The sequence below is a fragment of the Gigantopelta aegis genome, chromosome 4, assembly GCF_016097555.1.
Source record: "Gigantopelta aegis isolate Gae_Host chromosome 4, Gae_host_genome, whole genome shotgun sequence".
Classification (NCBI taxonomy): Eukaryota; Metazoa; Mollusca; class Gastropoda; order Neomphalida; family Peltospiridae; genus Gigantopelta; species Gigantopelta aegis.
Window position 1 is genome coordinate 82,613,565 of NC_054702.1, and position 24,850 is coordinate 82,638,414.

The 24,850-nt window shown below is 33.8% G+C and overlaps 2 protein-coding genes across 4 annotated transcripts in view; one reads left to right on the forward strand and one right to left on the reverse strand.

The window, feature by feature from the left end:
- Positions 1-24,850, reverse strand: part of LOC121371217 (AP-4 complex subunit mu-1-like) — a 40,749-nt gene that overhangs the window by 5,988 nt on the left and 9,911 nt on the right. For 2 of the 3 annotated variants that reach the window (XM_041496945.1, XM_041496947.1), the window contains exons 1-11: positions 14,178-14,299; positions 12,657-12,814; positions 11,749-11,837; positions 10,674-10,780; positions 10,159-10,255; positions 8,152-8,265; positions 7,296-7,367; positions 5,226-5,291; positions 4,791-4,911; positions 3,648-3,754; positions 473-564 (exon numbers count right to left, since the gene is read on the reverse strand). In XM_041496945.1, coding sequence (XP_041352879.1) covers positions 473-564; positions 3,648-3,754; positions 4,791-4,911; positions 5,226-5,291; positions 7,296-7,367; positions 8,152-8,265; positions 10,159-10,255; positions 10,674-10,780; positions 11,749-11,837; positions 12,657-12,714 — 923 coding nt within the window. In that variant the 5' untranslated portion in view covers positions 12,715-12,814; positions 14,178-14,299. Of the gene's footprint in view, positions 1-472; positions 565-3,647; positions 3,755-4,790; positions 4,912-5,225; positions 5,292-7,295; positions 7,368-8,151; positions 8,266-10,158; positions 10,256-10,673; positions 10,781-11,748; positions 11,838-12,656; positions 12,815-14,177; positions 14,300-24,850 lie in introns of those variants that run through there. The other variant, XM_041496946.1, reaches the window with a different exon arrangement.
- The window catches only part of LOC121371216 (RAC-gamma serine/threonine-protein kinase-like), a 41,483-nt gene continuing 33,453 nt past the window's right edge, over positions 16,821-24,850 (forward strand). Inside the window, exon 1 of the mRNA XM_041496942.1 lies at positions 16,821-16,933. The gene's annotated coding sequence lies outside the window, so the exon portion shown is untranslated. The remainder of the gene's footprint in view (positions 16,934-24,850) is intronic.

The window sequence follows — 24,850 nt, forward strand, 5'->3', positions numbered from 1 at the left end:
ACCTGTAAGATACATTTTCCTATTTCATTAAAAATATTGACTAATACACCAAAGGGGGGGGGGGGGAGAGGTCACAGCCCCTCTTCCAATTACACCTCTCCCCCCTCCCAAACACCTTTGTCTGTTGCTCCATAACACATTTTAGGTTGCTTCTCTCCCACAATATAAAATTCTGGCTACACCAATGCAAAAATGTTATTTGTGTGAAGGTTTGCCATGTTTTTTTCTTCTGAAAATAGAGTACATTTAATTGGATTTTAAAGTTCAAAAGTAGGTCAGTGATTTTATCTTGATATGCAACACACTGGCATTCCAAGGTGTGAGCTAACACACATTACAGAAAATATGCTCGGGACAATGCATTTGAAGGCACGTGTGGAAAATTAATCTACTACAGCATATTTTCAATAAAAACATGTTTCCAAATGGATGAATAATTGTATTATTAGACAAAATAATGAATACAACAAACCTGCTGTCCTTGATATCCGATATAAATGTCATGATTCTGATAGGCAAGTTTATGGGAATGTCTCCAGACACTGTATATGTCATTACAGAAAACTGTTAAATAGAGAGAAACAATAATAAATTACCAGTGTCATTTCTATTTAACAAACTACAATAATGCAATATTTATCAATGTTTTATTTTAACAAGCATTTTGAGAGTACTGCTAAAGGAATACATGTCTTCTGGAGAAAAAAAAGTCCGGAAAACAAATTTTCACATCTCCAAAGTTCAAGGCCATAACTCCATCACAGATGGGTAAATCATCATGAAAGTCAAAAGTCAATCTGTAACAGCTAACACATGATGGAACTATACACAAAATTTCAGCTCAAATCTCAAAGCCTTCTGCAAAAAACATCCAGAAAACATATGTGGGACAGACGGACAGACAGACAGACAGACAGATGAAACCTATAGTCCCTTCTGGTTGGACCGGTAGGTGACTAATAATAAAGAAATGCTTGAAACTAAACAAAACAGTTGTGTGCAAATATACAATGAAGCATTCATTACATCATATCAAGTTATGACGACATGGGATCTACAGACAGTTTTGTTAAAAAAACGGCATCAAATTTGAATTTTTCAGACAACCAATATGTCGTTCGTGTGGTTTTAGTGATTACATGAACGATTTTCTTTAATAGTTAGATCAAAATGAAAAGGTTAATGGGCAACGATAATCAAACGAGAATCTAAGAGTGATTTTTGTAGCTTTTCTCTATTACGAAAATATACTTTTTGTGTGCTAGGACCAACTTGAAAGCTGCCAGGCGAAAATAAAAATTAAGCTCGTTTCGAGGAATAATTCTGTAAAATGCTATTCATAGTAACGAGAACACGACTGCCATGAGATCTCACGCACCGCGGTGCATGTTAATAATACTACATGCTCTTGTGACAGGCAAAATGGATTTTAAACTAATCCGTCTAACGGTAGCTGCACGGTTAATAGCAGTCATTTTGTCCCGACACTAGGTACAGTCGCTAGAATGTCATCACGTTTGTTATTAATAGACTCGAATCAGTCTGGAAGAAGCTACAAGTGTTGAACTCCTAGAAAAATCCGTAATCAGCCGACTTATTCTGATGGCTTGGAGTAGCGGTGTGTTTTCTTTTATTGATGTTCATGGAATTATTCCTTGCTGAAAAGTTTAAGTTTATATTAAATGTGCCTCCATAAATCATCGCACCACTGAATAATCCGGTTGTCAGTTCATCCAAGTTTTCTACGTGAGGAGACGGTGCATGCGACATCATTGTTGCAAAAGTCGACCAAAGTCCTTTTCACACCCTTGTTTTGGCTTCGTACACAATAAATATAGCATATCTTACCGTAATTTCACTAGAAATCCATATTTCGTAAAATGTACAATTTTTTAATCACAAGATTTTGTTCAAACTCATTCAGGTGCATTAGTAATGTTAAAAACAAAAATTCAAAATAGCAATTTTACATTGGAATTTTTCCAAAAAGGAAACGCCATGTACCCAGTTTATAGTTATTGTAAGGAGATGCAAAGTGACGTCATTGGAATACTGACGTCATTTAAATTCAAAATTAGCTGTATTATTACAATGCTTCGCCACATTAAAATAAAAACTAGTCTACTAACCTTGACCCCTGTCAAATTCCTATAACAAGCAAACAACGCTGTTTACAGGTCGGTATTTGTTTTTATTTTTCATAATTCTGGACAAAATATTAATTTGAAGTTTTAAAAGATGAGAGAAATAAAAAGTACCTTTTGTCAAATATATCATATCACAAAATTACGGTTGGAGATTTTTAATTATTGTGTACGAAGCCAAAACAAGGGTCCAAAAAGTGACTGTCATCGACCTAAACTATTGTGGATTAAAAGCTCGTTGGTTAGTAGTGTTCCCGTCTCAAGTTTTGGTATCGCGCTCATTAAATTGTAAATATTTGTCACCGTTTTCGTCTGTTTTCAGTTCAAATTTTTCACAAAATAGCATTTTAAACATGTTTTACTAGGCAATTCAAACCAAGCACCAACTTTGTTTACATATCGCGAAGGGCATTCCCGGAACCATGTGCTATAAATAGTAGCGTTGAATACGGTATAGTTCCGGCAGTTGAGTTGAATACGGAAAAGTGTATTTCATTTTTGTATTCAGGGCTGTATTTATATGTTAAGAATGAATGGGTATGTAATAACATCATTAATTTATATTAGTATTACTACCAAACAATTATATAGGGTTGCAAATGAATCACAATTATAGGGTTGCAAACGATTACAACTAATTTTGATGGTAGAATGATGGAAATATGGTAAAACGGTCTCAGGTTAGCACATTTTGCCCAATTATCTCTACCATTTTTACCCGAATTTGAGGTTTTGCTCCAGCACTCCCCCGTCTCGTACACTTATGATGACACACGTCTATTTTTATTTTCAAAACATATTTTGTTTTCATCAGTGTCATTAAATTGCATCGGTATATAATGTAATATTCTAAGAAACTACTCATAAAAGTTCTGTAACGTGCTTCAAACACCGAATATCATGACGACTGCAAATGTCAGCGAATTGTAAATATGTTGGTGACATGCCAATGTAGGTAGTGTTTTATAACGAAAGTGACGGTAGTCATGAAGAAAATAGCTGGACACGATGAACGACGGATGGAAAGCTGGTTAGAACATTACCATCAAGCACTTGTCATATGACGTACATCTAGGTCAGGGATTTCCCACCACATGAAGTTTTCCAAAACATTGATGATATTAGCTAACACACGGGTTTTTTTAATTTTCTGACGAGCGATTACAGCTTTTGCACGAACGATCTGTCATTTATGTTGATATTGGTTTTGCATAACCGACAGACGAACGACAGAATCGTTCGTGCCAAATTTTATGCCCTGAAAAGCATATAAAGCCACTACAAACCATAACCAAGTCGGTTATAACATGTTCAATGGATTTTACAAATTAATAAAACCGTTCGTCTAATATATGCACCTAGGGTGTTTAATAGTATGTAAGTAAATAACACAAACTTTTACATGGGATTGTCTACGGTAAATCTTTAACTTTCATTATTAATCTGTGTTAATCAGATTAAGGCATTAGATTGGGGTGTTTTTTAACTACTGTATATCCCTACCTCGCCAGCAGGAGGATAAACTTTTAGAATTTTCTTGCTTTCAAAGTCATCTAGCCTGACACACTGGTGAAAACTACAGTGATCTAGCTGAACACTGTGGCCAAAACCTGAAAATATAGGGCAATTTATAGGTGAGCATTTACAATAGTAAAAATGTCCGACATCAAGAATTCATGATGCAAAATTTCTAGGGGGAATCAATGTATTATTTAATGACATCCAAGCATGAAAATACATTATTAAAATCAATGTGAAAACAAATTAATAAAACACTGTAAACAGCTGTAAAATGAATTTTTTTTAAACTAAAGCTCATAAAAATTAGAAATTCATCATGCTCAAAGTGTATGTATACGGTATAGAATCAAACTGCAAACATTTCACATCCCTTCTTTTTTGTTCGAGGACTACAGGTTATTTAGTATTTTGTACGAGAAATACCATTTAACATTTTGTAAAGACATAGTCATACCATCCATAGATAAGTAGATACCGTATTGTTCCTATTTGTAGCGCCCGGGCACGATGCAAAACACAAAGGGGGCGCGCTAATTAGAGTACTAGAACACGTTTCGTAATATGTGTGAAAAATCCTCGTATCAAACTGTCAATGCGTCTGGCTCGCTGAGACATCAAAAGCTTTGCCGCCGAGTCACTCCACCAGTGACGTTTTCTTGTTGAAATGACGTAGCGTAGCGTACATCGTCAGCTGATTTGTCGAAATACATGGTACTGTGCACGTAGGCATATATGGCCTGCGGAGTGTTACGGTGTCGGTATAAATACCTACCGGTACGTTTGTACTTCCGGTTTTGAACAGCGTTAACGGAGTGTCGTGCGTTCATTCTGCGTGGAGATAACAGCAACATACATTTGATAAACGACATGTTTGACATACTGTTCGCCCATACTAGTGTCGTAGTGCTTCACCTGTTTGGATTTTATTTGTTTACCGATTATAATCATTGCAAGTCGGCAGTCAGGTAAGCCAGTTTTACTATTTTACGGGTACCGTTTCATGATACATTTCTCGTGATCATAGGGGGCGCTTATATTAGAGGGGGCGCTACAAATAGGAACAATATGGTATTTGTCATAGGAAAAAGAACCTTGTTTGTATAGTTCAAATAAGTTTAAAATTACCTCTAATTTGTCCTTTGTTCACTACAAGATCTTCATTCAGAGCAATATTAATCTGTGGACTTCCAGTGACAAAATTCTTCATATTTACTGAACCAATTATTTCTAAATGACTTGGTGTACCCTGTATTTCAATGGAAAAAAAAAGTCTGACATTTTTTCAATATGCTATAAATATTTATAACATAGTACACATATTCTACTTTTATATATATATATATATATAAATATATATATATTTTTTTTTAATTTAAGAATTTATGAACTTTTTATCTTTTAACATTTTCTCGTTAAAACATAAATTTGTGTAATGCTGTTGCTATTTACAAAATCAATAAAAAAAAAATTAAAAACCCCAGGTTAATTATGTGAATGAATGAATGAATAAATATGCCTCAAATCTCTCTATAGAAATATTATTTACAATCTTTAACTTACATTGGACTCAACAACAGCAGTGAGTTTCTCAACAACGTCAACAAATATTTCATTTTTTCTGTTTTCCTGAAAAACAATAATTTAAAGTGAATCATTACTGAAGCATGAAAATAACAGTTACGTAAATACTATCAGATCAGGATATTGTTTAATCAGAGGCATGTTCAGAAGGGCGAGCAATCACGGTTGCTCACTAGTCTGGTTTACGCATCTAACAGTATGCAAATGTGATGTGAAAGAAGACAATGTACCAAACAAATTGTTGGCCTCCTGAACACATCACTCGTAGAATATATCACAAAGTGAAGTAATACTATGGATCAAAATGTGAAGAAGCAAAGAATAACAGCCTCATTGCAGTTTTAGGGTTGAAAATTAGCAGTCGCCCGTGGTGACCTTTATTGGCTAAAGGCGACAAAGAATTTTAGAAAGGTATTTCATTGGGTGACTATCGATTTTAGGGTCTGGTTGGTGCCAGTTAAAAAAGAAACACACTGAAACTGAATCGAATGTGACAAAACACACTGCGTCTATGTTGTCACGAACTACAGATCTGGCCGCAGAAGACATGGAACATGAAATAAGACACTAAGACTGACATGATGACATAACCGTCCTAAGATTACTGTAATAAACAATATGTAAAAAATATGCCTCAAATCTGAAACAATATGTACGCTTTTATGCTTTGTAATATGAAAAAAACAGTACATTGTATATTTTGGTAAAATGTTAGTTTTAATTTTTCACAGATTGTTTTTTTTAAAATTTATTTTATTAGTGGTCTACCGTACTACTGTAGCATTTACAGTATCTATATTAAACACACATGTGTGCGTGCACCAACACACACACACACACGCACACACGCACACATGTATTATTACATTTTACTGAGGCAGAAAATATTAATTTGAGACTATTGTACATTTGTGTCAAAAGGGAACCAATGAACTGGCATGTAACTTCAAAATGAATAAAGATAAAATTCATATAAAAACAAATTAATTCATTAAGTTTTAAACCCATACCATCTTAAATTAAAAAAAATTGGAAAAAAGGTTCAGTGTAAATTAAAAAGAAAATTCTTTACAAATTACCACCAAACTGCATAGGTTAAATCTTCTCTTCTGATACATGTTTTAAGGCAATTGATGGAACGTTCAAGGTAATCTGAACGACAAAACTGTAATACATGATCAAGACCGTATCTCTCGAATGGGCATTTGGCAAAATAGGGGATGATTCCATGAATCTCTAATGCTTCATCTATAGGACAGCTACTCCCGAGGACATCCTTTACTTGGTTGTTCTAGCATTTAGTCTTCACCCCTATATATTAAAACTGAGATTTAATCTGTATATAATTTAATATTAATTTGTAAAGAAACATTTTTATTTATACTGGATTTCTTTTTTAAATTTTTTTATTTAAATTGCTATGGGTTTAAAACTGAATAACATGTTTCTTACATGAATTTTTACTTTATTTATTTATTTATTTATTTATTATCGGTTTTCTCTTGGTCCAAACAAACTATATATGGTTATTCACTGGTGTAGGAAGCACCACTTTTCTTGATCCAGTAGCAGCAGCGAAGGTTTATATATAATATATGTGTGTGTGTTTGCCCCATCACATTTTTTGGTACCTTCCTATGCCACTGTTATTACTTAACAAAGTACATACTAGTTTGAATTTGGCTGCGCAGTTAAAATTTCAATGTGATAATTGGAGGCCTATTTAATTTGAGAAGGGCCAGTAAGATTTTTCTTCAACTGGCCCTGCTGGCGACCACGGTTTTCATGTTAATTTTCAACCCTGACACCCCTCAACTTTTTCAAACCGTATTAAAGCCCATAAATAAACACACTTGTTTTTTTATTAATCACGATCAATTGATAAGAATGTATTCAATTTTAAAATCTGGATAAACGCTTCTTTTTTAACAAAAAACATCCCAAATAAATTATGCAGCCAAATGATAAACTAAGCTTTTACCATGTTAAATGATCCAATACAAAGGTATGTACTGTATTTCAAAACAAATAAAACTGGTTAACACTCACAAGGTCTGAGCTTGAACGAATCACTGTCTTGTTTGCAGCAGTCGAAGGAACATTTTTGTTCTCAATACCAAACTGAAAAATGGTAACAAAAACAATTCTGTCAAAGAACTGTTGGATGTAAACTTTATTCTATTATTTATTAGATTATGAACCAACACATTATAAACACCAATTTTGGTAAATATCCTGTAAGAATTGTTAACTATAGTTGTCTCCCTTAGATCTTTAGAAATGACATAGTACCTATCATAGATACACTTATAACTGAAATATATTTCTAGTAATTCTAGTTAAAAATATATTATAGCTGTATCCAATAGGTGGTAAATTGTCTAGTGTGATAAAATAAAAATGCTGTCAAAATACATGATTCTTTTACTAGCAACAATGGTTCTGTTCATATGCATTTTCCACCAGACAGAATAGCATAATATAGGACTGACCCTTTCAGTCTGTAGGCAGGATGTAGCTCACATTGTAGTGCATTCACCTGAGGTATGATCTTGATCTCTCCTGGTCTCCCCCCCCCCCCCACCCACCACTATCTTTCTCTGTCTCTGACTTTCATCATCTCTGTCTATCTGTCTCTCTCTGTTTCTTTTTTCTCTCTCTCTCTCTCTCTCTCTCTCTCTCTCTCTCTCTCTCTCTCTCTCTCTCTCTCTCTCTCTCTCTCTCTCTCTCTCTCTCTCTCAAATTTAAATAACAATGTTAGTAACCTAATAGCCAAAGTTTAAAATATGAGCACTGATGGGTCATTAAACAAATATTCCTATCACAATGAACTTTCAACAGATGCATCATCATCATCAAATTAAATTCTGTTCCTGTATATCAGAGATGACACAATGACACTGACCAGTCTGGCAGCTACATCATCCTGTCGAGATTTGCTGGTTTCCATGACAACTGGTTCACATGTCAGGTATGGCTTTATCTTCTCTGTAACAGCCAGCTGAATGTAACCAGAATCCTGAAAAATTATTTAATATGATTTTTAATTTTTTGTAACAGTATTGAATAAGAATCTATAGCATGACATATAAAACAAATTTTGCCATAATACAGTATGCCCCAGAATATATATACAGAAATGTGTTTTAATGATGCTACCAGTATGGTGGCTTCCCGCCAAAACGTATTTATTAAGTTTTGCTTTGAGATGTTAACATTATACCTTCACCTATAAAACATATTACAGTCAAATAATTTAATTTACTCAGTAGTAAGAAAAAACATTTACTGGAGAATCTTTAGTGGATTACCAATGGAACTGAACACATTTAGTTGTGCTGAATACTCTGTAACATTATGCCAGGTGCATGTTGCCAGCATGTTCATAGATTTCATAAGATTTGGTATGAAGTGATCAGTCAGGAATGTACTTCTACTAAATACAACTGTTTACACATCGTGCAAGCACATTACAATTTCAATATTCACAAATTATGTATGCAAAGCTTATTTGTGAGATTAATTAATTTGTAATTATTTCAGAGGTTCTACAATACGGTGGCCCGATGCCAGAGGCCAGTGGTTTTTAGATTTGGGCCACTAAAAATTATGTTGTGTGATCCCAATGGCAAGTGGTTCAAAAATCAAAATCCAAAAACCAAATCTACAACGCTACAATCATACGAAAACAAAAGAAACATCTACAAGTCACATCTTTCGATTTGCTGTCACATGCAACATATCACTAACAAATAGTTGGCCACCAGTAACCTTTGACCCATCCATGACATCAATATACCTACCAATATAATTTTATTCAAGTTATAGTGTCCACATTAAAAACATCATTTTCTTCTTTACACTGGAACCCAAAAATGTGTTACTCTTAATAGTAATATAGTGCAATCGTAATACTAGTATGCAAAACGGTAACGTCTTTTATTAGTTTTAAGGCTGCATGTCACCATTTATGTTTGCAAAACTGTAAATGATTAATTTAATTTATAAAATATCACCTAAATTGTAAAAACAAAAAATAAATAAAAAATAAAAATAATTAAGTGCACAATGAAATAGATAAATTTAACTAAGTACATACATTGAAGTTTTTTTAATTTGGTGATGGTGGGGAGTTGTGAGCCTTAACCTGTAATACATGTACACTTTATACTAATAAAGGTTGTTGCTTCTTTTTTCTTTTGTTTGTTTGAGGGGAGGGAGGTGGGTGGGTAGGGAGGAGTTCCCATTCATAATAAATATATATAGTAAATAAATATATACTCATTTATAAATGAAAAAATATTTATTTGCTTTTAATGCTGTTAACTGTTGTAATAGGTAAAAGGGATTATTTTCATAACTTATTTTAAAATTTTAATTGGTAACTTTATTCTAAACTGATGAAAATTGTTTGCATGTTTTTCTAAACAAACGATAAAGTATGCCTAATGAGCCTATCTGTTGTGTAAATTGACAAATTGATTAAACATGATCTCAGTATGCAAAATGTCCATTAAAAAGTTAATTATTTTAATTTACTTGTTTTTTTGTTTTATCAACAGTTAAAATTGGGCAAGTGAATTTGTTCACCATGGCCAGTGAATTTTCAAAGCTACTGAGCTCCATGGCAAGTGAATTTTAAAAATATTCTAGAACCCCTGATTATTTCAACAAATACATGTAAAAGAGTAAAATATGGCACTTATAAATATGATATAACACCTTTACGAACTCAGTAGGAAATATGAACACATTCAAAAATGTATTTTTGTATTTATAAAATATTATATGTAGCTTATATAAATCAGAATATCTTTTTTTATTTTAAATATTATTATTAATATTCAAATTTTACATTTAAAAAATGTGTTACTTTCTTTGACAACACTAGGTACAAAAGCAGTATATTTACCAAAATTTCATTGAGAACCTCAAGCAAAAGGAGAATATTAAGTCTGACAGATTCTTCGTTCACAACACCACAAAAATCCTTAAAGATGTAATACATCCTTGAAAACAAAATAGAAACTACATGTATTAACAAATAGTTTAATGGAACAAGAACAATGCATATTTACAGTGTACTTATTATGTGCACATATGCATTACATATAGTAATACCACCACTTTTCAATCATTCATAAACGTTATTTACCAGGTAATACAAATACAATATTATACCATGGTAATGCAGAAAATCATGTAATTTATTTGAAACATACAGATGTTAAATTTTGTTTATATAAAATCACAAAAATATTAAACTTTATGACTAAAATTGTAATTTAAAGAACTATCTAATCAGCCTTTGAATAAAAAATGCATGAATATTCTCTGTTAAGTACAACAACTATTTATCAACAAGTCCTCATGATCAAGGCGAGAAGAGTAATGTGGTACAGAAATGATGTCTAAATTAATACTTGCCTACTCAAGAGCTCTATGACACAAACAGGTGACATTTCATTAGTTGAAGTAGCTACGAAGTACAGACCATTACGTCTAACATAGAAAAAAAAGACTGTGCCAACTTTCTGAAAAACAATTTTGTTATATTTAATTACATCCCTAAACAAATAAAAATGAATGTCATATATGTATTAGTATGGTGAAGTTGGGGTATTTTTGTTGGGTTTTGTTTTTTTGGTAACATGTTTACTATAAACAATTTACTATCATACATAGTGGATTTTGCACAAACCAAATGTTGTTGGACTGACATAATGCATAGTTTTACACAGCCAGATTAGACAGATTTTTATAAATTAATTTTAACTGGACAAAATTTTAAGATACAGTGGTGCTGGTTTAGACAGAAATTTGGATTACATAGATGATTGTTTGGACAGTGTATAAAAGTTATACAGAGAACATAGTAAAAAAATGTATCCCATTTTTTTTTAATTAATAAGATTACCATTGTCTTTCTGTATATATACCAATATGGTGTAGTAGTACATATTTATTAATTAAAAACAATATATGTCATACATAAAGTCTAATGACTCTACAAATTGAGACATCGTGTTTAGCTAAGTATTAGTAATACAAACGTAAAACATTGATTCAAATTACTACAGCAAAATGTGATATTGGCTTTAATCCATAATTTACCTTCATATTTTGTTATTAATTCAGTTACACCAGTTTTGAACTCGGAAACATTTTTGCTAAAATATAAATGGCATACATCATCAGTTGTTTGTTTCTAGTTGGCCAGTACAGTATGGCCCCATACTCACAATTTTTGCAGATTTTTTTTAAGTTAACCTTTTGACAAAATTAATTACTCTTATTGTTACTGTATTATTTTCTTAACCCTAACCCTAAACTTAACCCAGTTTCTTTCTGGGGGAAGCCCCCCATACCCTCTGTTGACTGTGGTTGCATTCAATTATATATTATTTCTGGCAGAAACACTGGCTGGGGTCTGAACTTGAAAGTAGCAGGTCATTTGTCAATTCAAAAGTGTAAGTAAAATAACAGCATTCATAATACTTACAAAATGTGGAGGAACATGTGTTGTTCCCTCATCTTTTAGCTTCTCCTGGAATAACTGTGTTGTTTTAGCATTAATTACATCATTACGATCTAAAGGAGACTTAAAGAAGCATACTGCTAAAATTGTAATATATGGATATATTACTACAACTGAACTTTTTTTTATCTGTTTGTGTGTGTACTAGTATTATCAGTGCTGTAGCTAGCAGGGGGGCAATTGCCCCCCCCCCACCCCCAGAAAAAAATCCGGAAAGCATTATAGAAACTTAAAGAAAATTATCTTCTTAACCGTTTAAGGAGTTTTAGACTATTAACTACTCAGTTGCCCTCCCCCCAAACAAAAAATCCTAGCTACAGCCCTGATTATGTTTACAATTTGTTCTCATTCAACATGCAGATGAGCAAGGTCAGTGGTAGGTGTCACGGAGATGAAGTTGCTATTTTGAAGACAGTTACTGCTAGTATAAGCTAGTGTATGGTTTCTCACAATTCTTACTCAGTTGAATTAACATCTTGATGAACATTTGTCCTGTATGTATGTTTATAACAATGTCACTTGAGCTCCTTCTTCAACAAAAACCTGGGGTGGGATGCAGCTCAGTGGCAGAGTGCTCACCCGAGGTGTGATAGGTTGCAGGATCGATCACCCTCAGCGGACTTAAGCTTTTTCCCGTCCAAATCAGTAACCTGGTATCTTGAAGCGATAATGAATCAACCTATTAATGGGAAATGTTTTTTTGCGTGTCTTAATGTACAAATATTTTGATGAAATAATGTTTTATCTTGTTCAATTTACTATCAAAATCATTCCATAAATGATTAGAAACATGCCAGTGTATGGTGTAGAGATGAATTGCATGCCAGGTTCAATTATTGACAGGATTGTGTTATAACAGTTTTAAAGGATACATGCTTTCTTGAGCAGTGGCTCCAAATGAGAGGATAATATTATTATTTCAGAAATCATTGTCAACTCAGTTGTTTTTCTACAGCTTCAGAGCATTGTTACATGGCAATACTGTGATGTTCTCATCCATCCTCCTCTTGATTTTCACACACATGTAGATCTGCAAAATAAACAAGAAAAAACATATATTGTTTTGGCACTCAAAAAGCACTAACAAGCAATGACTATGCTGTAATATATCCCATCTATCATATTCATACATATATCATGGAAATGATGTCAAACTCGAATGATGTCATTTATGATGTCCATACATATATAGGTGTTTAACATTTCAGTGTAAAGTTGCTATTGAAATGGGGTTTTTGATGATTATGAATGCATATATCAGTTATGGAGTGTCACCTTAGTACATCTCAATTAATTTACATCTAATTTGCAAAGTTATCAAATTTTGAAAGTACATGTGATCTGAAAAAATATCACATACTTTGATTACACTGGATATGCTAGCTAGTATTTATCACATATATATTAGGCTGCAAAGTTATAACTTCTAAGAATTCAAGATTTTTGGTTGAAAGCTTAAGATTATGAGAGGGAAACGCCAAATATTTAATCCCTACATTGCATCATTTTTACAATTTTGGTGGTATTCTTTAAACAATTCTCAAATTCAGTGCCTAAATATATACAGTGAAACCCCTCAAAACCCGGGGCCTAATTCACAAAGATCTCTTAGGCTGTGCTAGACAACAAAGAATCCTCTTTGCAAGTCTTTTTGCATTGCACTGCGAGAGTTTAGTGAATTAGGTCCTAGATCCTCAATACACGGATACCTGTTAAACCAGACTTTTTGCTAGGTTCATGGGTATCCAGTTTGAAGGAGTTTCACTGTATAGATTGGTTTATCTTACTAGTGAACAAAAACATAATAATTTCTGTGACATCCTTCAATTTCTATCCAATTTTGTAGGACAAGAAAACACACACACACACACACACGCACACCTAAAAAAAAAAAAAAAAAGTCCGTTATTATTATATCATGTATATTTTATTATATATTTGTGCAATTGTGTACGATGCCAACACAAGGATTCAAAAAGTTACTTTCGTTGACCTTAATGTTATGAGTCTGTAGGCTAGACCTTCCCAGCAGTGAATGTCATGTTATTTCTAACTGATTGGTTTACACAAAAATAGTGGGGTTTCTTTTCTGTCATTTCCAAAACACTTGTAATTTTCTTTTTCTGTCAAATTTTAACTGAAATTATTTACCAAAAAAGAAACTGTTCATGGAGGCTGGGAGTGGGAAGGACTATAATTTAAATGATCATTGCGGCGATGATTGCCTTTAATAATAAACATGAGAGAGAGAGAGAGAGAGAGAGAGAGAGAGAGAGAGAGAGAGAGAGAGAGAGAGAGAGAGGCAGGGGAGGTAACTAAGACAGACTAGAATAATGTATATTATACAGAGATTTGATATCAGTTGCAAATGAGTATAGAAATAATATATTCACTGTAAAAACATAACATCAAACAAAAAGGCATTTAGGGTTGTATCGCTACTGGTCGAAACTGTAAAGGGTCCATATTGACAAACGTCCACTTATTTTATAGGCTACGTTCAACCAGCCGTTTGTCGCTAACGCTTGACACGCTTTTCTTTATTTTCTTTCTTTTTTTCTTTTTTTTACGCTACACATTGTAGGTAGCAGTTAGAGAGCTTTTGTTTTTGGCATATATGATATCCATGTTTGAAAGCTAATTATTAGGAATATGAAATAAATCCGTAAGCTTAGTGGTGGCTAATTAGGAGATATTTGTAAAAGCTACATTTAGCTTTTCACCAGAAGCGAAGACCTATTCGTGCGTAGTTCTGTTACATGGGTGGTGGGGTGGGGGAGCGGTGGTCCAAACTGTAGCGAGCGAAGTGTATAGAGAGGTTAAAACACGCTCCTCCTTAAACTATATTGCACCAAAAAAAAAAAGGGGGAGAGGGGGGTTAATGTTCAACCAAGCTGATTTTGTGGGGGAAAATTTAATAGCATAATTTTTATTTAAATAATTTTTCTTTAATTGATGTTTCATATCCGCCAACTCATACTTGGGTATGGTTTGTATGGGTCAAGGTGAAGACTAAAAAAAATTCACTATAAAGAAAAATATTTTGAAAACACTTTTTTCTTCTTTTATTTATATATATATATATTGAAGTATGAATTATGCTAGAAAGTGAGAAGCATTTCTAGAAATTAGTTTCAAAATTGTATATTAGTCAGATGTGGATGGACTAGATAATGATTTATATTATCGCTTTTGAAAATGAGAAATTCTCGAAATATTTTAAATATTTCCAAAATAACATGGAAAGCAAAGATGCTTACGAAACCAATTATTGGCAAACATACTGCGCATTTTGAGCAGCATTTGGTGCCTGCCCCCAGATTTTTAACCGTTATACTTAAATTATGATGCCCGAGACTGATGCATATAATTCCAGTTATAGATAGTTAGGTGTGCAAAAAACAAAACAAAAACAAACAAAAAACAAACAAACCCTCGTGAAAGCACCCTTTTCATTGGATGATTAGCTCGTCGCCCAGTGTTACATGGCTGTTGCTAAGTTGTTGTTGCGTAATTACGTTAATTGATAGGCTATTTGTGACGTAATATAGATGATATCAGGTTAGAACGGGAGCGGTACCATTGTTACAAAAACAATGCAGTGAATTTTATATTTAATTATACGAAATATTATATAAGACTATATAATTGCACTAGAAAATATTTCTGGGACCCATCCTTTTCTCAGTGCCGGATTAACAACGTACCAGTTGTAGCATATGCTACGGATCCTGCGCTTTCAGGGACTACGCGAATCGACTCATTAAAACAAATAAACATATATATATATATTTATTTATTTTTGACACGGCCTACTGACTGCAGTAATATGATATAATTTCATTATTGTATACATGTATAGTGTGTATATTAGGGGATGCAGTCGATTCGTCCACTGAAAATTCGTCCACTGAGGAACTCGAGACGATTCGTCCACTAAAACAAAATCAGTTCCGGACGATTCGCCCACTGGGTTTTTATTTCCCCAGTACATTTCGTCCACGGACTAAATAATGTGTACTACATGTACGTGGGGGCTAAATAAATTATTAGATATATTTTACCCCGTATTTTTTTTTCTGTTTGCTTTACCAATTAAGTGTACAGGTGTCCTCTATTATGATGTGGTAAAGTAATTAGCAATGCAGGCTCATTACTGCTTAAGCTTGTTTCACCAAGTTGGATCCAGTAGCGTCTAAAACAACACGCCAAAGCTGCACCGCTAACTACCTGTATGTTACATGTCGTAGGATGTTTTTAGTACAATATGCCCAATAAAGATAATCTTTAGCCCTTCCCTAAGTTAAATATGTTAACTTTTGAATGACAGTTGTTGTTTTGTTGAATTGTTTTTTAATGTACATTTAATTAAAAATTGGAATTGAAGACAACGAGTTTTTATTTTATTTCGAGGTTATTAGGCATATGGGGATAAGATGTGACGAGGGAGGGTACATTGAATAGAATTTACGCCATTGAAGGAGAACATGACGGGGGGGGGGGGGGGATAATAAAGTCTTCCGACGCGGAGGCTTGCATTACTTATTTACCACATGGTGACATGTGAGATAATGAATACAAACAGTTAATAAAAACTGGATATTAATGTTGAATTCTAACTCTATTTTACTTTTTTTGGTTATAGTATACCACAAAATAATGTTAAGAAACGATTACAATGTCAAAGAAATAACTATTAATATGTTTGAAAAAAAATGCAGTCATCGGGGAGTATGAAGGGTGGGTGGCGTTATAAATATGCTACCGTTCTGCTATGGGCCCCGCAGCTGCTTTTTAAAGTTGTTTTTCTGATACTCGTATTAAAAAAAGAAAAAAAAATCCTGCTACTCATATCGCAAAATCCATTTACAAAAGGACTTATTCCAGAAACTATTAATCTTAGCTGAAGATTCAAAAACTGTTCCTTTTTACATAAGCCAAATGACACTTCGAGAACCAGTCAAAATAGTTTGCAAACGTTTAACGAAATACGACTGGCTGAACGTAGATCATTTCACGAGAGATCTCGAGATATTGCGAGAGAAACCGAATGTAGGATTGAAAAAAAATATCTTGAAAATAGTTGTAAATTTGTAAGATAATGATAAAGTAATTATACCACTGACTAGAAATCTGTTTTATATACAAGGTAAATATACACTCTATCAAATTTACAGTGTTTGTTAATCCATATTATTTTATCTTATAATCCTGAAAAGGTTTGCTGAATTGCATCCGATTCGGGCATTAAACCTATTTCCGTAGGCCTACTCGGCTACTGAGTACTGGCATCTATTAGTATTATAACTATAAACTCTTCCTGGTATTCCGTATGGAATGAATACACAGTTTTCTCACCCAACCCTTTCTAGTAGTTAGTAATAATACTAATTAAAAATAATACACAAGCATTAAAATATCAGGATGAATGCTGGTTAACTCGCCCCAAAATACTACCATGCATTGTAACCATGCCCCAATGGTGGTTAATAGTCTCATTCCGAGATTCCCAATCTCACTGTTGAAAGTTCTAACCACAGGTACTCACAAACAGAAACCCCTAATACAAATACTATAGATACATAATATATATATATGATTATATCCTGGCGTCATATGTTTTCAATACGATAAACAAAAAATTAAAATATAATAAAAACAATACTACGTACATGTAACAATACTTTACTTTTCTCAAGTCACATTAGTTTATTGTAAAAAACTGATAATTTCCCATGAACGCCAAGTTTTTCTCACAAAAAAACTAGCTTCTAAGTTGTACAGGTGTTCATGCTATATTTTCACAAACGTCATATGTTTTCGATAGTTTCATTAGCTGTCTATTTTTGTCCATGTTATGGTAGTATAGGGTCTATACTTCGTGCATTAATTTACATCAAAATCTTCTTTTGAAAATAAAATCATAAAATGTTTGTAAAGTTCTCGTAAAAAAAATATTGAATAATTTTCAGACCAATAGACCGTGTTCACTGAAAACATATTTACATTAGGTTTTCGTCATAGGTTAATGTCTAAGCATCTTGTTATACGTATCAACGCAGCGCCCTCAATAGTTTAAGAAGTAGTAGGCTACAACAGTGATGATAGCAGGGGGCAAAGCGGGGGGTCTGGGGGCCCTCCCCTAGAAACATTTGAAAAATCAAACCTCTGAGATGCATTCTCATGGCCTCTGTTAGCGCAAATCAAGACAAATAAACAACTATTTTGGCACCTTGTTTGGATCCCTTTTGTAGGAGACTTTATTAAAGAAGCGAAAGCACTTTTTTTTTTACCATCAATGAAAAGTAGGCGGCGGCAAAAGCTGTTTGAGGCGGCGATTTGCCACCGGAGACCGGGTACTTTTAAGGGCTCTGTCAACAGCACCAAAATTCAGATTGTCACCTTAAGTACTCTGATAGCGATGCAGAATTGTATATTTTCAAAAAATCTAATTCCACCAAACCACCTTTATTTGTAGTAAATGTAAATGCACATGTAAACATGCCCCCACCAGAATTACCGAAAAGAACTTTGCTGTGAATGACATAAGAGGTAACTCAACCAGCCTTCTATAATTTTTATTGTTCAGTGTAATGATCACATGGTATATCGTCTAACTTTGGCAGGTCAGATGTCTGTGTTGCAGACGATAACGCTAGACTGGATTATGCGCTTCATGTTAAACCAAATGGTCACATTGGGAACCAATCAAATACTTCGCGAACGTTAGCAAAATGTTTGCTGGCTGAACTTGGGGCTGGTTTACTGCTTAGTCTGTTGCGCCTGCGCAGATGGGACAGTTTTTTTTTCCCCAGAAGTAAATTTAGCCAGCCGTTTGTCGCTAACGCTTGTCTTGTAAGACAGATTTTTACACTAAACATTAAACCGAAATGACTATTTCGGGAACCACCAGTCAAAATATGTTTGCAAACGTTCAGCAGCAAAAAAACGGCTGGCTGAACGTTGCAATGTTACTTTATTTCTGCTGTGTCATGCACATACTTCAATTTGCAGACAACGTTAAGACTGTCGAAGAGATGATAAAATAAATGTTTACGTTTTGTGAACCCTAAGCCTCGTTGAATAAAGCAGTGCACTTAATTGTTGGACAATCATGCTTTATGTAGTTATTATAATCGTAGCCTTTGCTTCTGATGTAATTTTTCGCTACTAATATGTAGGCTTACTTTGATTTAATGAGAAATAGCGATGCATGTCGACACTAGTCACTCAGTCAATTTTTGGACCCTTTAATTTGTCACAACTTGTGTTAGTTCAATTATTACTAGTAATTGCATATTGTAGTCTGAAACGGAAATGAAATGGAATTTACAAAAATATGAAACGGAAAATAGCTTCTTTTTTTTAAACGGAAAATTAATGAGTTGTTCTATTCTTGGGCCAACATTTTCACCAACTATATGCATTACAAGTGGACTACGCTGCACACTTCTGTGGTAACAGACTCCGGCCCACAGATTAATTATAATTTTGGTTAATCTACAAAACTGTAACACACTTAGATCACGTTTTTATAAAATAGAGTAAAAAAGCAGTTTTTATATCAATAAATACCATGGGAATCCCTGTGACCCAATTACTTGAAATAATTTTGAAAGTTAGTATTCTGATGTCACCGGTAGATGGCTCGAAGCACAGAAATGCCTATGTCACGACAAATTTCTCAGAGTGCACACAGACTTGGGGTGCGTTCCTTTCACCTCTCCTGGGTTTGTTCCAACTGTTTTGTTCTGGACATTTGCTATTCGACACCAGGTACTAGTGGCTAACCTATTGTTATTGGCAATTAGATGCACCGTTTATTATTGTTGGTAGTAGTAGTAGTGGTAGTTGTAGTGGTGGTAGTAGTAGTAGTAGTACAGTCTGTAGGAACCAGAGGTTGGGAGGCACTTCCCCTCCCCAGGACGAAAATTTTAGTTTTTTTTGTCCTGATCTATTTAAATAAAGGTAACAATATAGCTTGTGCTCCCCACCCCCACCCCCCCAAGGTTGTATCTTAAGACTTAGCAAAATTATTAGTTTTACGGGTTTGTAACATTTTGTATTGAGATACTTACTTTTCTGAACTTTATTGTTAATGAAAATTTTCATGAATTGTGAAGAAAAATTTCACAAATGAATGACAAGCAAACAACAACAAATCGGATGTTGATTGCGCGAACCGTGCACGAGAAAACAAACCGAACCAAAATGATAACGGTCACATGGTATGTCTATGACATTGAAACGGGAAGATCCCCTCTAAAAATAGATTAGACCTTGTCTGCTTGTTTTTTTCTCAGACGTGCGTGCATTTTTAAGAAACACGAAAAATGCATTTTGTGGTATTACAAACACCAGGATTACCAAAAAACACTTCAGGTGAATGGAAATGTATATTCTAAATAATAAAATGTAAGTAAAGTGCAATTTTATTTGTGAGAAAATGGGTTTAATAGCGAAAAACAATGGCGTGTCCTTTTAAGGTATAATTAGACTAAAATAACTTGAAATGCATTTCTGAATATGTACTAGCTATTATTAACATTACTTTATTAAAAAGACCCCAGTATAGCCTACACAGAACAGACAAAAAGCCTGTTGTGCCCAAATTGGTGAGATGTAAAGCTTGGACAGGGTACCCAATACAGTGGGTGAAAATTGAAAGGGGTCTACTGTGCGACTCGCCCCACCCCCACTCTTCAAAAAACAACAGAAAGAAAAAGAAAGAAAGAAAAAGAAAGAAAGAAAACAAAAGATTATGGAAAGATCTACCCCTTATTTTGTACCGAAGTATCTGTTACAAACAAGGTGGTACGATGTACAAGCTGACTCATTTTTTATGTAGTTGAACCAGAGATATTGTCGGTCTTGACATTCTCAGGCATTCGTTTTGGTGAACCAATCGCAGTTTTAATATTATTTTAATAAAGATTTCAATATATCTGAAAAATAACAACGATTTTTTCCAAAGTGAATCCCAAATGTGGGATTACATTTTTCTATATTTTTATTTCTATCTTCATCGAATGAATCGATCCGACAATAGTAGTTCCGTTTTTGTAAAGGCAGTGTATATATTATTTGGCACCCAAGATAACTTATTTTAATGATGAACACTAATGCTTCCATTGTTAGCGTAAGTGGTGATATCCCTAACAGAATTAAAAGTTTCTTATATTTTATTAGGGATTTCGGAATAAACAAATGACAGTAAGTAAAAATAGTCAGTTACGACCATTTAAATCTGCAAAGAGGTCAAAATATCTGACGAGAGTCAGTGGACACAAAAGACAGAATGATCATTCTGATTACGTGATACATTTGACGACATATAAGGTTGTTTTTTTTTTGTCGGAGATTGCTGAGATTGATAAAAATCGTTTTTATTGCTCAAATAATATATAATTTTTATTATTTATTATTAAACATATAAATGGATACTGGTATGGGACACAATAGAGACTGTTCAAAATACTGTTAAATTACGTAACGTAACTCGTAAGCTACTGGAGTTTTTCGTCAGATCCGTTTTCATACGTACCGCAGCTTGTTTCCATTGATATCTAGTATGCAGACTGATCGATTTCTTTCAGTGTGTGAAAAAAGTGTGCGTTTTGAAATAGCGCAGATGGATGCTGTAAGATATAGCAGGATGCAGAAAAATAAAGAGGGGCGCAGATAAATGGGGGTGGGGAGGCGTCAAAACGCAAATTTATGATAAGGCGCTTCGCTTTCATCAATCTGACTTGTAAAACTAGGGCTAGCTCTGCAACTCGCCAAATTTGCCGATTGCGAATTTTATGAACAATTGGCGAATTTTATTTTAATTTGGCTAAAAAATATTCATGCAATAATTGATATTTGTTGGAAAATAACTGAGTTTTGCATTTTTTGACATAATTTGGCGAAACGTTTTGTACACCCAAAGCTAGCCATAAAAACAACATAAATGACTTGATAGCATAATAAACTATTTAACTAAATTTATTTCAATTTGCATCAATAGAACGAAATGGAGTTACAGTATTTTTCTCTTTTATAAAATCCAAAGAAAAAATACATATTATTAGGCCTATTGGTAGGGTACGTTCAAGCAAAAACGACCACTTACGATACTCAAGTGATAATTTTCTTTTCCTTTGTGACTACGCAATTGATCAGTTTTGTGATTTTAGATGGGAAAGTCTACTTAATCAAGAGTTTTACAGAATTACTTACAGTAATAAAGCAGGACGGCTGATAATGTTCATTATGATGTTAAGGGTGTCCGCACGGTTATTACACAATACCCTGTTATCTTAATAAAAGAGGCACGTCTTTTTAATGTGTCTAGACGCAGTGTCTGGGGACCATCTAAATATACACCTGCCAATCAGGAACCACAGGTGCAGGCCACGGAAAGAAAAGACCAATTAACCAAGAAAACACTCCGATTATTATTTCAGTACGTGGGTTAATTTATGTACAAAACATAAAAGTTATTTCAACACTTTCACAATTGTGGTTTATTTTGTATTGAAAAATAATATATAATTGTTGCTGGCTTACTGGGATGGATACTATTGCAGAACATTTCGATGCATTTGCAAAAATCAGGTATGTTTTGTTTCTTCAGTTTGAAGATTAATTCCTGACATGACACATTAGGTATTACGTAAGAACCAGCTCGCCAGAGGGCATATTCATTGGGATGGTAAAATGGCTGCGCCTCTTATATATAATAGCCGTCACATTTAACCGTTTTATTAATTAACTATACGATTATACTTGTTGATCAATATTAAGCAATAATGTGCATTATATATCGTTGACTATGCATACCAGGCCAAATGCCTTAATTGTCCCTTCCTTTAAGATATTGAACTGAAATTTTGTGTATAGCTTTATTATGTACTGTTACAAATTAAGTTTGACTTTCATGGCTATTTATCAATTTTTAACGAGTTATGACCCATTAATTAGTATTTTCTGGCATTACTGAAATAAATGTGGCCGAGGATTACCAAGACTTGACTGGTCACAGCAAACTGTGCGACATGTTGATGTGTAGTCTGATGCCAAGTAAAAATACAGTCCGACATACAGTGAAAAAGGTGCCAAGGGAGTATGACATTTAAACAAGTCAGGGTCTTGACGTCTGTTGTGTTATTTCTTTTTTGAAATCGGATTAGGTCCAAAATATTACGGTGATTTCGACTTCTCACTACTACTAATAACTCGGCGACTTGAGCAGACTTTCGGCAAAAACAAGGCTCATTCCGTTGGCAAGATTAGGCCTGGACATCTTAAAAACCTGGACCCATATTCACAAAATATCGTAAGCCTAGTTTTACACGTAAACATAAATCTACGACTGAAGAGCTATTCACGAAACAACGAAAACGTAAGTTACGTGTAAAGTTGGACGTAAATATAAGAGTGCCTCAGGTTGCAACTAACGCTGCACGTAAGTTGTGTACATATAATAAATCAAGCACGACTCAGGAGAAATTGGCCAAGTCGAAAACATCCGTTCGATCACGAACAAAAATATGTTCAATCCGTGGGGTTCGCCATAGCAAACTGCTTCATTTATTGGAAATGCTGCTAGTTTCCGTAAATAATAGTAAATAACGGCGATTATCTTTTCCTTTTTAAGAAATGTCCTCAAGTTCGTACCAAAACGCGGATCCTCACCAATACCAAAATGCCATGGTTCACTGTTCGCAATGTTATTGTTAGCAGACGACAAACAAAATTGCGTTTTGCGCATTTGTTATTTACCCGGTAGCCATCGTTTCTAATGTGTTTTTATTAATTACTCCAGTGAGAATGTTAAATCGTAGATTTACGTCCAACTAAGTTACGTTTACATTTACGACCATCTTTGAGAATAAGGTGCTTCTTACACGTAAATCTACAGCACACGTAAGTGCTAGTCGTAGACGTAAGTTTACACTTTTTTGAGAATATGGGTCCAGATCTAAAGTGACGTCATATTATAATATAATCTCAAGCTTAATACAACATCTTTTTGGTAAACGGCTATTACTTGATATTCAAATGATGTATGGATATGTAAAGACTCAGGAATGTTGTATCAGCCAATCAGGAGGTGGTGTACTTTTATTATAGCAAGATCGTTAAATGACAAAGTAAGCGGACATGTTATGACATATGAGGGAAGTTGTACGATAAATATGAACCCTGTTGTGCTGTTCCTCTTGGGTAATAAAATCAGTTTATATATGAAATACGAGAAAATATTTTTTAAATTATAAGTTGTTATTCTAAATGTTATATAATAGCTAGTCTCTAATAATTGTGAATTCCATAGAAGTACATAACATATTAACAATTTAGTCAGGTGTACGGGTATAGTAATCTGTAACATAACATACGTTACGTTTGGGACTAATGTACATTGTTCGTTGTTCACGTTACTTATTACTTTGTTATAAACATCATCATGGTATTTAAACCTGGTACCAAAAACTAAACTTTGTTGCATAATATTTTTATTAATCGTTTATAAACATGAGTACATTTTGATGAAAGTAAGGGTACGTTTTGACCAAATATGATAGATAAATTTTGGTTTGGATACATTATGACTTGTATCCAATAGATTATTCAGCAAGAGTTTCAAATTTTACCCAATTCTATATACAGGGGTGCAGAAATGGAAAATATTTCACTAGCCCACCGGACCAGAACCAACTAAAATTTACTAGCCCACAGTAATTTTACTAGTCCGCCAGTCCACAGAACAATATATTATTATTTAACAATATTATAATATACCCTTCAAATGACAGATACAAATTTGACAAAAACATTATTACAGACACTTGGTTGGCCAATGAACATCACATGGCAAACAAACTCAAGCCTAAACCTTAATTAACAAAACAATAAATTTTGAAACATTCTGGTAAAGAACATTTAAAAAATTTCTTTCATATATATTTACAAAATTCAAGTTGCATCCCGAAAATATTTAACAGAACTATCTATTCAAAACACATCAGTAATATACTTTCAACATAAACAAATAATTTCTAAGTATTTCTTAAGTATTTAG